General features: G+C 35.1%; 1 protein-coding gene across 9 annotated transcripts in view; it reads right to left on the reverse strand.

Moving 5' to 3' along the window:
* Positions 1-10264, reverse strand: part of LOC103485372 (DEAD-box ATP-dependent RNA helicase FANCM) — a 49222-nt gene extending 38958 nt beyond the window's left edge. For 8 of the 9 annotated variants that reach the window (XM_051081852.1, XM_051081851.1, XM_008442923.3 and 5 more), the window contains exons 1-3: positions 10000-10264; positions 9589-9913; positions 8926-9069 (exon numbers count right to left, since the gene is read on the reverse strand). In XM_051081852.1, the coding sequence (XP_050937809.1) occupies positions 8926-9069; positions 9589-9913; positions 10000-10071 (541 nt within the window). In that variant the 5' untranslated portion in view covers positions 10072-10264. Of the gene's footprint in view, positions 1-8925; positions 9070-9588; positions 9914-9999 lie in introns of those variants that run through there. The other variant, XM_051081855.1, reaches the window with a different exon arrangement.
* Positions 10265-14647: the final 4383 nt, after the last annotated feature.

A 14647-nucleotide genomic window follows, 5' to 3' on the forward strand; every position in this document is an offset into this window, starting at 1 on the left:
AGCATGTACTTAGAGACCTTTGTCACCTTGTGAAGGATTAGTCTTGTTGCAGAAACCAGAAACTGAAGGAAAAAGATGTATGGAGGCCAAAATAGGAAGTTGTTGTTGCTTGGAGGGAAAGTTGTAATCTTTAATTACTTTTAAGAAAATCTCATAATTTTGCATGATAGTAATTAAAGGAGATTTACCCTTTTTTCTCTCACTACTTAGATTTATAGCTGCCGAATTAATGGGAAGTTGGTTAAAATCCGTGGGCCTCAGTTTCTTTTTAATACAGTTGTGACCAATAGGGTTTTCATTAATTAAAAGTGGAGATTGTTCAGATTCCCGCCCGATGGAGTTGGCTGCCTCCTGTGTAACTGAACCTTTCATCTTCTTCGGCGTCAGAGAGATGGCCGGAAAATGTTGCAGAGACTGAAAAGGATTTCTACATTTTGGTAAAATTGCAGAAACCAATCTTGGTAATTAAGTACAGGTGGGAAGGAGGAGAGATCACACCCTCATCAAGCAAAGCTTTTCTTACCCTCTATCGGTCAATGGAATTGCTGTAAACGTCTTGTACACTAGGAGATTTTCTGGAAAAATGAGGGTTTAGAAACTCAAAATCTCCAAAATGTAGAAACATGTTTCCCCTTTTTTGGTCAAAAATTTCGATCGTTGAAGGAATGAATCCACACTGGTTTTCTGGACCTTAATATGAGCTTCACTACTATTAGTAAAATTAAGGGTTTCAGTGGCTATTTCTATGAGTCCTCCAAAATGGTCTCTAATTGCTTCGAAAATACTTCTACACCAGAAATCAAGAGGAAGGTTCTTCACTTTAATCCAACCTCTATAGCCTTTCAACACCAATCGCCTACTATGTTTTGCACTGTCCCATTTTTCAAATTTTAGGTGGAAATTGCCCCATTCCTACCATTTACCTACTGCACCAATGAAGTCACTAAGGGAGCCTTGATCAAGACTGATAAGGGCGTTGTCATCATAAAAGGGGTTAATAACAATGCTGGAATGGAATTTCGATTAATGTGTGGATCAATCTCCAATCATCAAAAGCGAAAAGTTTTGATATAATCCAGAGGTTATCAAAGTTAAGCTTAGCCACCTCATGGTTTTTAATTAACCATTGTTTTTGAATTGAAGGGGGATGACGAACTAAGACCTGAGAATGAACTTTATGATTGGAGGTCGGGCAAGGTTCCATTCTTTCCAAATCTAGTACTGATTGGTAGGAGATTTTGGATTTAATATTAGCAGCATAACTTTGTTTTTCCCCGGAAGGTTGGAAGGGAGCAGTTGAAAACCAACTAGAGTAGTCTACTACGTCTACATACTTTTTCAGCATTCTACAGAAGGAGGACCAATCTTGCATATTGACTCCTGAATAGATTCTAAGGGTAGAGTGACCTCCTAAATAAGGCCAGACGTCACAGCTAAGGATCCACCTCGAGTTGGCTTGAAACTAGAAGATCTTCATTCGCCCTCTATCAATTTCACCATCTTTCTTGAAGAAACGGTCTACTGGACTATTGAGGAGATCAGAAATAGTATGCAAAGTCCATCAAAGTAGAGCTTCGGAGATTGATATGGATTTGTTAGCTTCCACATCTTCAATGATAAAATCTTCTTTCTCTTTCCAAATACAATAATGAGATTGATAACTTTGCAGCTGGCAATTTCCATGTTGAGGGGCTCGTCGAAGAGACTTAGCTAAACCGGGGAGAAAGGTGGAGGAGGAGAGAGGAGAGAGGAGGGTTTGTTTCTAAGAGTTGAAAGAGTACAAGGAGAAAATGAGGCATGTATTAGTTCATGAAGTTAATTATTCAAAATATGGAGAGTAGCATAAGAGGAAGAGAATTTAGCAGTTTTTAGGTTCTTTCAGCATTTCTTTCCACTTTAGAACGTGATTGGGGGAGCTTAAATACTACTCATAGCTTTCATATCAAAGAACCATGAACCACGTTTTCAACAAAGTTCAATCGTAAAGTGGAGGTCCTGCCTTCTATTTATCTTGGTTTGTCCTTGGGTGATCACCAAAAGGGCACTTGGCAGTCAATCCTAGATAAAAATTTTAAGAAACTTGATCTTTGATGGTCATCCTTTCCATGGGAGCGAGAAGGCTCTATGGCTTAATTGTAAATTTTAATGCCCCCTAGGTTGAGGCCCCCATCCTTTAATGGAAGGGAAACCAAACTCCATTTCACAAGATGGTTGATCTTGCCACCTACAAAGCCTTCCCAAAAGAAGTTCCTCATGACTTTTTTCCAAAGAAGTTGCCACATTCCCGAGCATAACAAAGATAGAAAGTATGTAGGAAGGCTAGCCAAAACAGCATTGCATAAAGTTTGTCTACCTAGTCTAGAGATGTTAAAGCGCTTCCATCTATCTAATTTCTTGTGAACTCTATCTATGACTGGTTGCCAAAACTCCCTTCACCTAGGGTAACCTCCTAGGGGAGACCTAAGTATAAGATGGATAATTTTTCTGCCTTGCAACCAAGTCGAGCTGCTATTTAGAACAAGTCATCCTCACTCACATTTACATCACTAAGAGCCGATTTTTCCCAACTAACTGATGTAACTAAATGGACTAACTAAATAAGCCACCTAGATAACTAACTAAAAGCTGTTAAAGTTGTTACAACTAAATAGTTACACAATTGTAAATTTCTAGTATAAATAAACATCTTCACCACATTGAGAAGATAAGAAAAATTTCAGAGAAAACAAATTTGATATTACATCAAATTGGTATCAGAGCATCACCGGACTTGGACCAATGGCCAACCGGCGTGGCGGAGCTCCAACGACAGAGGAACAACAAGAGGCAGGAGAAACGCCCGTCCTCTCTCCAAGAACGACAACCAGACGCTTGCTGTCAGTTGAGAACACCTTGGAGGGAATTCGTGAGACTTTGGAGGCGGTGGTCAGAAGGCTGGACGTAATAGCTCCAACTCAACCAGTAAGGGACAGCCAAACTTACGGCAATGGGGTGCTCAAAGAAGACGAGGTGCAGAATATCCGAGAGGCTACATAAATCAAGAAAATTATCAAGAAAGAAGACTGAACCGATTACAAGGAAGAGATAGACATGAAGAACAACGGCCGGAAAATCAAGATTGGAGTTCCTCAAGCGAAGATGAAGATAGCGATGACACCATCAACAAAAAAGGACGTCGATTTGCACCGATCAGACAAAGAAGAGCAGAAGCACATGAATATAAGATGAAAATTGACCTCCCTATATACGACGGTAAACGAAATATTGAAACTTTTCTTGACTGGCTTAAAAACACTGAAAAAATTTTCAGTTACATGGAAACAGCTGAACACGAGAAGGTTCATTTGGTGGCATTAAAATTAAAAGGTGGAGCATCAGCATGGTGGGATCAAATAGCAATCAATCGTAAAAAACAAGGAAAGAACCCAATTCGATCGTGGGAGAAAATGAAGAAGCTAATGAAACAGAGATTTTTACCTCCCAACTAAGAGCAAACCCTATATATTCGGTATCAAAATTGCTGACAGGGATCCCAAAAAACAGCAGAGTACATTGAGGAGTTTCACCGGCTAGGAGCTCGAACGAATCTAATGGAAAATGAACAACACCTAATTTCCAGATTCAAATGGAGATTATGGATGGACCTAAGGGAGAAAGTAAAGCTCCAGCACTTCCAATGGCTATTAGAGGCCATAGCATACGCTGAGTCAGTAGAAGAAATGATAGAAAGCCGATCGAAGTTTACAAGAAAAGGATTGTGGGAAAATTCCACATCCAAAAACACTTCAGCACCTCAGGGAACTAATAAAGCGATTGTGGCAAAAAAGAATAAAGGACCAGAAAAGAAGGAAGAACAGAACAACAAAAAAGAGACAGTTGAAGCTAATAAAAGGTCCAAAAATCCCTATAACAGACCTTTCTCAAGAACCTGCTATAGGTGTGGACAAGCCGGTCATCCCTCAAATTCCTATCCTCCGCGTAAGACAATGGCAGTAATAGATGTTGACGAAGATGTAAATCAAGGAAGAAGAGGAAGAAGAAGCAGAATTAATTGAGGCTGATGAAAGAGACAGCCTGTCATATGTGCTTCAGAAGATACTGATCACCCCAAAAGAAGAGCAACAACCACAAAGGCATAGTCTATTTAAGACAAGATGCACAATTCAAGGGAAAACTTGCAATGTTATAATAGACAGTGGTAGCAGTGAAAACTTTGTTTCAAGAAAGTTAGTGACAGCCTTGAATCTTAAAAAGTGAAGCTCATCCCAACCCCTATAAAATTAGTTGGATAAAGAAAGGAGAAGAAGCTCAAATATCATCAATATGTTTTGTTTCATTATCTATTGGCAATAGTTATAAAGACCAAGTTGTATGTGACGTCCTCGAAATGAATGTATGCCATATACTCTTAGGAAGACCATGGCAGTATGATACTCGAGCCTTGCATAAGGGGAGAGAAAATACATATGAATTCCACTTGATGAATAAAAAGGTAATCCTCCTACCCTTGAAAAAGAAGAACGAAGAAGGAATGAATAAGAAAAGCTCCGGCCTCTTCATAACACCCAATGGAAAGAAGTTAATTAAAGAACGAGAAGGTGATATTTTGGGGCTAGTATTGACTAATCAAATCAGAGAAGAACAAATTGTTGAAATCCCTAAGAAAGGGAAGAAGCTATTTGATGAATTTCCGAATATCATCAAAGAACCATCAAAATTGCCTCCCTTGAGAGACATTCAGCACAATATCGAACTAATACCAGAAGCTTCACTGCCTAATCTGCCACATTTTAGAATGAGCCCAAAAGAATACGCTATTTTACAGTAGGCAATTGAAGAATTGCTGATAAAAGGACATATCCAACCAAGCTTAAGTCCATGTGCAGTCCCTGCCTTACTAACACCAAAGAAAGATGGAAGTTGGAGGATGTGCATTGACAGCAGGACAATCAACAAAATCACAGTAAAATACAGGTTCCCTACTCCAAGAATAAATGAACTACTTGACCAACTTGGAGAAGCAGGGATTTTTTCTAAAATTGACCTAAAGAGTGGTTATGACCAGATTAGAATCAAGCCCGGAGATGAATGGAAGACAGCATTCAAAACAAATGAAGGCCTCTTTGAATGGCTTGTGATGCCATTTGGGCTCTCCAACGCTCCTAGCACTTTCATGAGACTCATGAACCAAGTACTTCATCATTTCCTTAATAAATTTGTCGTTGTTTATTTTGATGATATCTTGGTTTTTAGCAGATGCCTACAAGAGCATAATACACATCTATACCAAGTGTTCGAAGTGCTGGCCAAAAATGAACTATACATCAACCTCAAGAAATGCACCTTTTGTGTAGAAGAAATAGCATTCTTGGGATTTATTATCAAGAAGAATCACATCCTAATGGATGAAAAGAAAGTCGAGGCAATTAGAAACTGGCCAATACCGAAATCAATAAAAGAAGTACAAGCATTCCTAGGCTTGGCATCATTCTACAGGAAGTTCATTTATAACTTCAGTACCATTGCCGCCTCAATTACAGACTGCCTAAAGAAGGGAGGCTTCCTATGGGGAAAGAAACAACAAGATAGCTTTGAAGCATTGAAGAAAAAGCTTAGTAATAAACCAGTCCTAAAACTCCCCAAGTTTACACAGCCATTTGAAGTAGTTGTTGATGCCTCCAGGACTGGCACTGGAGCTGTCTTATCTCAATCAGGTCATCCCATTGAGTACTTCAGTGAAAAACTCAACCAATCAAGACAGATGTTGAGCACTTATGAGCAAGAAATGTATGCTCTCGTCCGAGCACTAAAAACAATGGGAGCACTACCTACTATCTAAAGAGTTACTCCTATTGACAGATCACTTCTCCCTAAAATATCTCCAAGCACAAAAATTTATCAACAAGATGCACGCTAGATGGATTTCCTTTCTACAAAGATTCGATTTTGTTATCAAGCACAAAAGTGGGAAAGAAAACAAAGTAGCCGACGCACTGAGTAGAAAGCACTCCTTACTTTCTACACTATAATCCGAGGTGATAGCATTCAAACATTTACCAGACCTATATGAAGATGATGCTGACTTTAGCAAAATTTGGTACAAATGCGTCTATCACCTCGAAGCTGGAGAGTTTCACATCGTTGATGGATTTCTTTTCAAAAGAGAAAAACTGTGCATACCCCATAAGTCCCTAAGAGAAGCCCTACTAAAGGAAGCACACTCATGAGGACTCGCTGGTCACTTCGGGCAAGACAAGACACTTGAAATACTCTCCTCTAGATATTATTGGCCACAATTACGAAAAGACAAATAATTTTGTGAAGCATTGCGCCATATGCCAAAAAGCTAAAGGGACTAGTACCAATGCTGGCCTATACAACCCTTTGCCAATTCCTATGTTTATATGGGAGGACTTATCAGTAGATTTTGTACTGGGGCTACCTAAGACACAAAGACAAAATGATGTTGTAATGGTAGTGGTAGACAGATTCGGCAAAATGGCCCATTTTCTACCCTGCAAGAAGACTAATGATGTCTATATTGCTAATCTCTTTTTTCGAGAGATAATACGACTACATGGCATATCTAAATCTATTGTGTCAGATAGGGACGTGAAATTCTTAAGCCACTTTGGGCGAATATTGTGGAAGAAACTAGACACCACACTTAAATTCAGTACTACAACACACCCACAAACAGATGGCCAAACTGAAGTCACTAACAGAACCTTGGGGAATTTTGTTCGTTGTCTAAGTGGTTCTAAGCCGAAATAGTGGGATCTAGCACTAGCTCAAGCTGAATTTGTATTCAACAACATGAAAAACAGATCAACCGAGAGATGCCCCTATGAAATTGTTTACACTAAAAGTCCTAGACTTACATTTGACCTTGCCAATCTACCATCTGATGCAGATATCAACATAGAAGCAGAAAATATGATCGAAAGAATACAAAGTCTGCACAAAGAAGTTCGCGAACACCTACAGAATACTACTTTATCTTATAAACAAGATAAAGACAAGAAAAGAAGGAAAGTAAAGTTCAAAGAGGGAGATCTAGTGATGATTCATCTAAAGAACATATTTCCAATAGGGACATACAATAAACTAAAACACAAACAGTTTGGACCTTGTAAAGTACTAGCAAAATATGGTGATAATGCCTATAGAATGGAACTGCCCGACGACCTACATATCAGCATTGTTTTTAACGTAGTAGACTTGAAGACCTACCACGCCCCAAATGAGTTCCAGCTTGCTGACTAGTTCAACTCTGGGACGAGTTGATTTTGGGTGGGGTGGATTTGATGTAACTAAATAGGCTAACTAAATAAGCCACCTAGATAACTAACTAAAAGTTGTTAAAGTTGTTACAACTAAACAGTTACACAACTGTAAATTTCTAGTATAAATAAACATCTTCACCACATTGGGAAGATAAGAAAAATTTTAGAGAAAACAAATTTGATATTACATCACTAACCTTCTGCCTCCTTCCACTCCCTTAGGAATTAGACGACGTAAGACATCAAAGACAATAAGAAACAAGAAAGGGATTAAAGGATCTCCTTGCCTTAAACCCTTCTTTTGTTCCTTGGGTTCATTGTGTCATGGGGGAAGGAGAGACACTTTTGGGAAGATCATCAGGTGGATGCTTATATCATCTATCTTCCTTTAAAAATAATCTAAAAATAATTTCATGGCGGATTTTCTTGTGTGGTCCGAGAGTTATTTTTTCTTTCTCCTTTGGGCTTTGTCGTTCTCTTTTCAACTAGGAAGCTTCTTATGTGCCTATCCTTCCTTCTTTGCTTGATGTTCACCCTTTCAGGTTAGGGAGGAGAGATGTTAGAGTCTGGTTCTCGTGCAAATCTTTTTTCAATTGCTTAATTGATCCCTCTCCCTCAGGTGAGTCGGTCTTTGCAATGGTTTGGAGGATTAAGGTCCCTAGGAAGGTTAGGTTCTTTACTTGGCAGGTTCTCCACAACCAAGCTAACATATTTGGACAAGCTTGGTTGGAAGTTGCCTATGCTGTTTGGGCCTTTTTGTTGTATTCTTCGTTGGAAGGCAGAGGGAGACTTAGATCACATTCTTTGGAGTTGTGATGTTGCAGTCGTTGTTTGGGACTCTTTCTTCCAATCTTTTGGGATGCCAAGTGCTCATCAAAAAGATGTTTACGCGATAAGTATGGAGTCCCTTCCCAATCCGCTTTCTTGGGGAGAAAGGGTGGTTTCTTTGGCTTGTAGGCATGTGTGGTTTGTAATGGATTTTGTGGGATGAGAGCAACAGAAGGGTGTTTATGGGTCTTGAGAGGGATCCTAGTGAGCTTTGGTCCCTTGTTCATTTTCATGTTTCTCTGGGTTTCAATTTCAAAGACCTTTTGTAATTATGCTTTAGGATTGATACTGCATAGTTGAAGCCCGTTCTTGTAGAGGATTCTCCTTTTTGTGGGTTTGGTTGTTCGTATGCCCATGTATTCTTCATATTTTTCTCAATAAAAAAGAATGGTTATTTTCTTTTCTTTTTTTAAAAAGAAAATGTTACACAATTGGCATGCTAAATGATTATCCTCAAGGTCAGTTTGATTTTGGGGATGGAATATGATACAATGAGAAGCTTTATCATTGAAGGATAGTTAGTTACTTACTTGGGTGTTTGTTAAGAATTGTTTGATGTTTTAAACTTGTTAGTTTTGTTGTAATTCAGTTATAAAAATATAATCTATATTCTGTTTACCCTATAAATAAACCTCATCTCACCTCAGTTGAGGAAGAGAATCATTTCATTCAAATTCAGATTTTGGTATTACACTATAAACCTTTAATTGAACCTATACCTTACTGAAACTATGTTCAATTAGGCTAATGGACATTCCATTGATATGATATAACTTTAACACTCAGCAAGATAGCAAAAGTTTTCCCTTACCCTCAGGAAACCATCTGAAGTAGTTATACATAACAACTGCAGCAATAAGAGTCTTTCCAAGTCCTGTAGGCAAAGCCACCAACGTATTTGAAAATAGTGCTGTCTTTGTAATAGCCAGCTGATAATCCCGAAGAGGAACATTAACTACATGATTTAACTGACATCACATCAGATTATAATTCTATTAACACCTAACTTCTAAGAAAAGAAATAATTCATCAAGCAGTCAATGATGCAAAATACTGTATATACGCAATAAATCTCCTTATCTACTGACTTCATGAAATTTATAGCCTACATATCAAACAGTGAACTCAAGAAATTCTAAGGAATATGTTGGCATATTAAACAAACTTAGAGTTGAAACAAAAGAAAGGCTATCAAAAACTATATGGTTTGAGGAAGTAAATTGGACTCGTTGCATTCCAAAATAGGACTACAACTCTTGCAGTAAAACATATGCCACCTGAAGAAGCTTGTAGTTGATCTAAACAATCAGTTGACAAATTTAGGTTATCTTTTGTATTTTACATGTTCTAGTTGCTTGGGGTAAGTGAGGAGTACGTTTCACAGAAAATCATGGTGAGAATAGAACAAAATGAGTCCGTGGATAACAATCCCAAAATGATGGAAATCAAAATTAGTCCGGAGTTCAAAGACGACCTGGATATATCCAGGTCTTTGCTGCCTCCTCATCTATGTCAACAAGACCAACCGAGTCTTCAACAAGGCCGGGATCTTGAACCGGTTTTTCGACGTCCATTGTTTTCTTTTGAAACTTTGCATTCATGATAAATCTGTGAAGTGTAGACTGGCGAGAAGTCCCGCGTTTTTCATTCTCCTCGGAAAGTGGAAATGAAGCTGGAGTTTCTGCAGTGGCGTCGGAGGATTCCGTTAGGGAAGGATGAAGTGAATGTGATGAAGCAGAGTGAATTCCTGATAGGCAGGCCACGTCAATTTCTTTGACGGCTGCTTCCCAGTCGAAGTCCTGAAAATGGGATGGGAGAGAGGTCAAAGGACTCAGACATATGAGGTAAGTTAACAAGAAAGAGGAAGGACGCGAACGGCATTTACGTCGTCGTCGTCGTTGTCGTCAACAGTGAATTCTCGATTACTTGCTGCCATTGGACACATCCTAAACGCCATAGAACAAAAGAACTCACAACGCAGGAAAGCGAAAATAACCAAGTCAGTGAAAAGAAGGAGCAAACGGCGGCAAAACTTTCAAACGAAAATTGGGGGACATTAATGGCTGTTTTGGTTGCCGTTCTCTTTTGGGCAGGTTTGGGGAGCCAGCGTTGTTATTGTATTTGGTTAGTTGTTATATTCGATGTGTTGTAACCATTCATAATATATTGTGTTAGAGCGGAGAGGATTATATATAGTTATTATAGTTTTTGTTTGAGGTAGTTTATTGGTTATCTTTATTATGTCTTTTTTAATTAGTATTTTTTTTATCATATATATTTAGATACATTAAATATTATTTTTAAAAACATATACATGAAATATTATTTTTAAAAACATAGTTCAATCTTCCACTAATTTATACTAGCTAGTTTATTGCTAAGTGGAATGCGCTGGTTATAAAATTTCATAATATAACCTTTTTCATAAAAATTGATATATGATTTTATTAAATTTTGCTAATTATATTGTTTATTTAATAAATTTAATATTACATGTACATGATATTTATATTTTACTATATTTTAAAATAAACTTTCATAAAAGCTTTAACTAATTTTTAAAAATGTATTTTTAATCCTATATTGTTAACTTCAACTTGAAATAAACTAATATTTTAAACTTGAATTCAGTTATTAGAAATTTATAATTTTTTTATCAAATAATATTTGAAAATTAAAAAAATAAAGTTTTGAATTTTAATTTTTATTTAGCCGTTAGGTGATTTTTAAACTTAAAGGATAATTCCTATCGACCAACGTAAACAAATGGATCGTATTATTAAACTAAATCATGGATTTCTGGGCATTAGCCCAAATAAATATATTTTATTATATGAATTCGTACAAAAAGAAGTAGGATATCCTAAAATTAGTTAAACATTAATTTAAAATAAAAAAGAAAAATAAATAATTTTTAAAAGATAATAGATAATAATAATTTAGAGAAAAAGAAAACTCAAAACGGACAAAAATTGTGAAAAAAATGTATTTAAAAAATATTATTATTATTAAACTAAAAGCTAAATGTTTTTTAAAATTTTGTTTTTATGTAAAATAAAATACAAATGCGAGTTTTAAAATGTTAAATATTTGCATATACAAGTTTCGTTTGTTTGTTGTATACAAAAAATTTCAAAATTGACCGATGACGACGATTGTCGATGGTTGTCTGAAATTTGTTGGTGAAGTCACTAGAATTGGTGATTAGAGTTCGAACAACGGAGATTGATTGGTAATGATCGGAGTTTGGTTGGTGATCGTCATGTGGAGTTGGTTTTTAGAAGTTCTTCAACGAGTAGCCATAGGTGGTGGTCGGATATTGACCGACGACAATCATCAAAGACTAGCCTAAACCATACACATATCATTATTTAAAAAAAATTCAAAGTTGACTATACATGTCGTTTGCCAAAGTTGGTTGTGGGAACTTCACCATTGGAGTCACTAGAGGTGGTGGTTAGAGATTGGACAATGACTATTAGCATAAGTGGTGTCCAAGAGCTGTTAATGATAGGGTGAGCCGAGTTGGGCCAGGTGAAAAATTATGGACCAACTCAAGGTATAGTTAGCAAAAAATGAACCCTATTGCTTCAATATGTTATGGTCAACCCAACCCAATCCAAAAAATCTGGATTGGGTTAGCGAGTTGGGTTTTATTTATTCTTTTTGTATGTCTCCACAATTTATTTAGACAAATTGTTGTTCAAGTTACAAGGTGAAAAATATACACATGTTATATATTCAAATTCCAAGTATATTTATATATATACCAATAATCAGGTTAGGTTGGTCAACCCTACCTGTAACTTGCACAACTGACTACTGGTCCGAACTTTATTTCAATTTTCTAATCCAACCCAACTCAACATAAAATTTAACCCAACTTAACCCTTACGGTTTGGGTTGGGTAATCCGAGTAGGTCGGGCAACCGATTTTTTTTTAACACCCCTAGTTGCGGACTCCCAACCCTTAATCCTAATCCCAATCAAAACTAAAAATTGCCCCACAAGGAGTTGACTATTGTAGTCCACCCCACTTTAGCTCCAAACACAAATATCCGCAAACTTAAAAAATTTTAAAAACTTCAATTCATCCAAATTTACATTGATTTTCTATTCAACTAAGTTTGGATTACAACTTCAAGTGTTTAATTCAAAAAATAAATTATTTTGAAAATAATTAGAGTGTTTGAAACTCAATCAAAATAGTTTTTTTATTATATTTTAAAAAGATTTCATAAAAGTTAGTTTCTTTAAAAATATTTTTTTCTTCATTCGATCCAAACGAACCCTAAAATAAAAACAAAAATTTTAAATTAAACATAAAATCTCCCAAAATTCTAAAATATAAATTTATCCTTAAAACATGTTAAAACACTAACTAATCATATAAAAAAATACATTTAATTATTAACACTCAACTTTTAAAAATATTCTTATACTTTTTAAATGTTAAAAAAACAGTCTTAAAACAGATTTTTTTTCTAAATATATTTGTTGTTATACAACACGAGGACTTCAATATTCTTACTTGTTTGTTTTTCTTCATTTTTCTCTTTCCTTTATTCTTAAATACCAAAAAGAAATAAAATTGCACATTTTAATAAGATATATCGACTTTACTAAGAATTAAAGAAAATAATTGAAACGGCCAAAGATTTTTGGACTTGAATATTTTAATGGAGATGTTTGTTAGTAGTTTAGTACGTATTAATAATTAAATACATTTTTTGTTTGATTAACTCAGAAATTATTGTTTTTAAATTTGGTGTAATTTCGTAGAATTACATGTTTTAACTTAAAATTTTTGTTTTTATTTTGATTATTGAGGAATGTGGTATAAAAATTGAGTGTACAGAGGACATTTCTAAAAGTATTTATAAAAGAATTAATAATTCATAAACATTTTCGAAACAAAAAATTTAATTTTTAAAACTAATGTCAAGAGATTTCTTCAACCTTTGAAAGTCCAAAAAGTATTTTCTACCCAAATTACAAAAGTTCAATTGTTATAATTTAGCCTTTTATAATTATTGATCGAGGGAATATGTGTTTGGCCTTCAGAAAACAATAGTTTTATATTTTAATTCTATCTAAAAATTTGAATTTTAAATTTTAAATTTTAAAATGCATATCTATATTAAATAATGATATAAAAATATTTATAAATAAAGTATGTCGTATTATAAACTCGATTCATTTTTTTAATTAAAATGTGTATTATGCATTGTACTATAAACTAGGTTGAATTCCAAAGTTGATCTCATGGATGGATAAAGTTATAAGTTAGTTCCTATAGTTTTAGAGTCTGGAACCAAGTTCAGTTTACACAGTTTCATATATTGGCCCTTCTATCATCAGATAAATTAATTTGAACAATGTTTTTCATCAGATATATTGGCCCTTTTTATCGAAACGTGAGAGTTAAGTTCTAATTATAAATCAGCCCCAATTTTTTAAACTTCTTCCAAATCATATGAACAATGTTTTTCCATTTATCACATAAATTATAAAACATTGCAAATTAATAATTATATAGTTCTTTTTAACAGAAAACCATGTCCATAAATAAATTAATAACAGTCTTTAGACTGCAAACTAATATTTAGGGGGTAACAATAACTATGCAACTCTTTAAATTAAAATCCAATTTTTGAATTATGTACCAGAAATACAACTGTATTTTCATTTAATCTTTTGTTTTCAATTTTGTTTTTTCAGATTATTTACCAAACACCTTCTTATATTCTACCTCTGTTTTTTTAAATGAAAACAAGCATCCTCATTTAATTAATAAAACGAGATTACATTCAAATTACAAACAAAGGATCAACTAAACCACTCACCATCTCAACAAGTTCGACATCCCCATAACAACCTTAGCAAGATTAAATATAAGAGTAAGCTACTATCGACGAGGGACAGAGGAATATAACATAAAATAATGAGATCCAACTATACAACATCAAGAATAGTAATTTGGAAAAATAAAAGCACTCTAGTTTAGGCCTAGGTAATTTTGGCCAGAGAAACGAGCAAAGTGTTTAAATAGAGTATAATTTGAGGGGAAAAAAATTAAATCGAGCAACTTCAACATTAACCATTCAGTCGAAGGAGGAGCCAAGAAAGACCATTCGATCCACATTTCCAGATAAGACTGCCGAAAACAAACTAGATAATTGATAATATTTCCAACGACACTGTGTAAGCTAGTGAACTTAATGATAAATAGCACGCTAGTTTTTGTGTGAAGAGAATGACACCCTTTAGCTTTCTCAAATATTGTCGATCGGGTCTTTTTCGCACATCTTGTCAGACTACGAACTGATATTTTCTGAGTTTATGTAATATTATCAAATATTATACATAATCTTATATTTTTCCAAAATCAGAAATCGTTACTAAACACGGTATCAAATTAGTATGAAATTTTTTAAATATTTACCTTAACTTATGTTCTTACAGTTATACACAAAATTAGTACCATTTTGGTTTTACATTTCAAAAGTAACACGGTCTTAGAAAACTCGTAA

Source organism: Cucumis melo, chromosome 3, assembly GCF_025177605.1.
Source record: "Cucumis melo cultivar AY chromosome 3, USDA_Cmelo_AY_1.0, whole genome shotgun sequence".
Lineage (NCBI taxonomy): Eukaryota > Viridiplantae > Streptophyta > Magnoliopsida > Cucurbitales > Cucurbitaceae > Cucumis > Cucumis melo.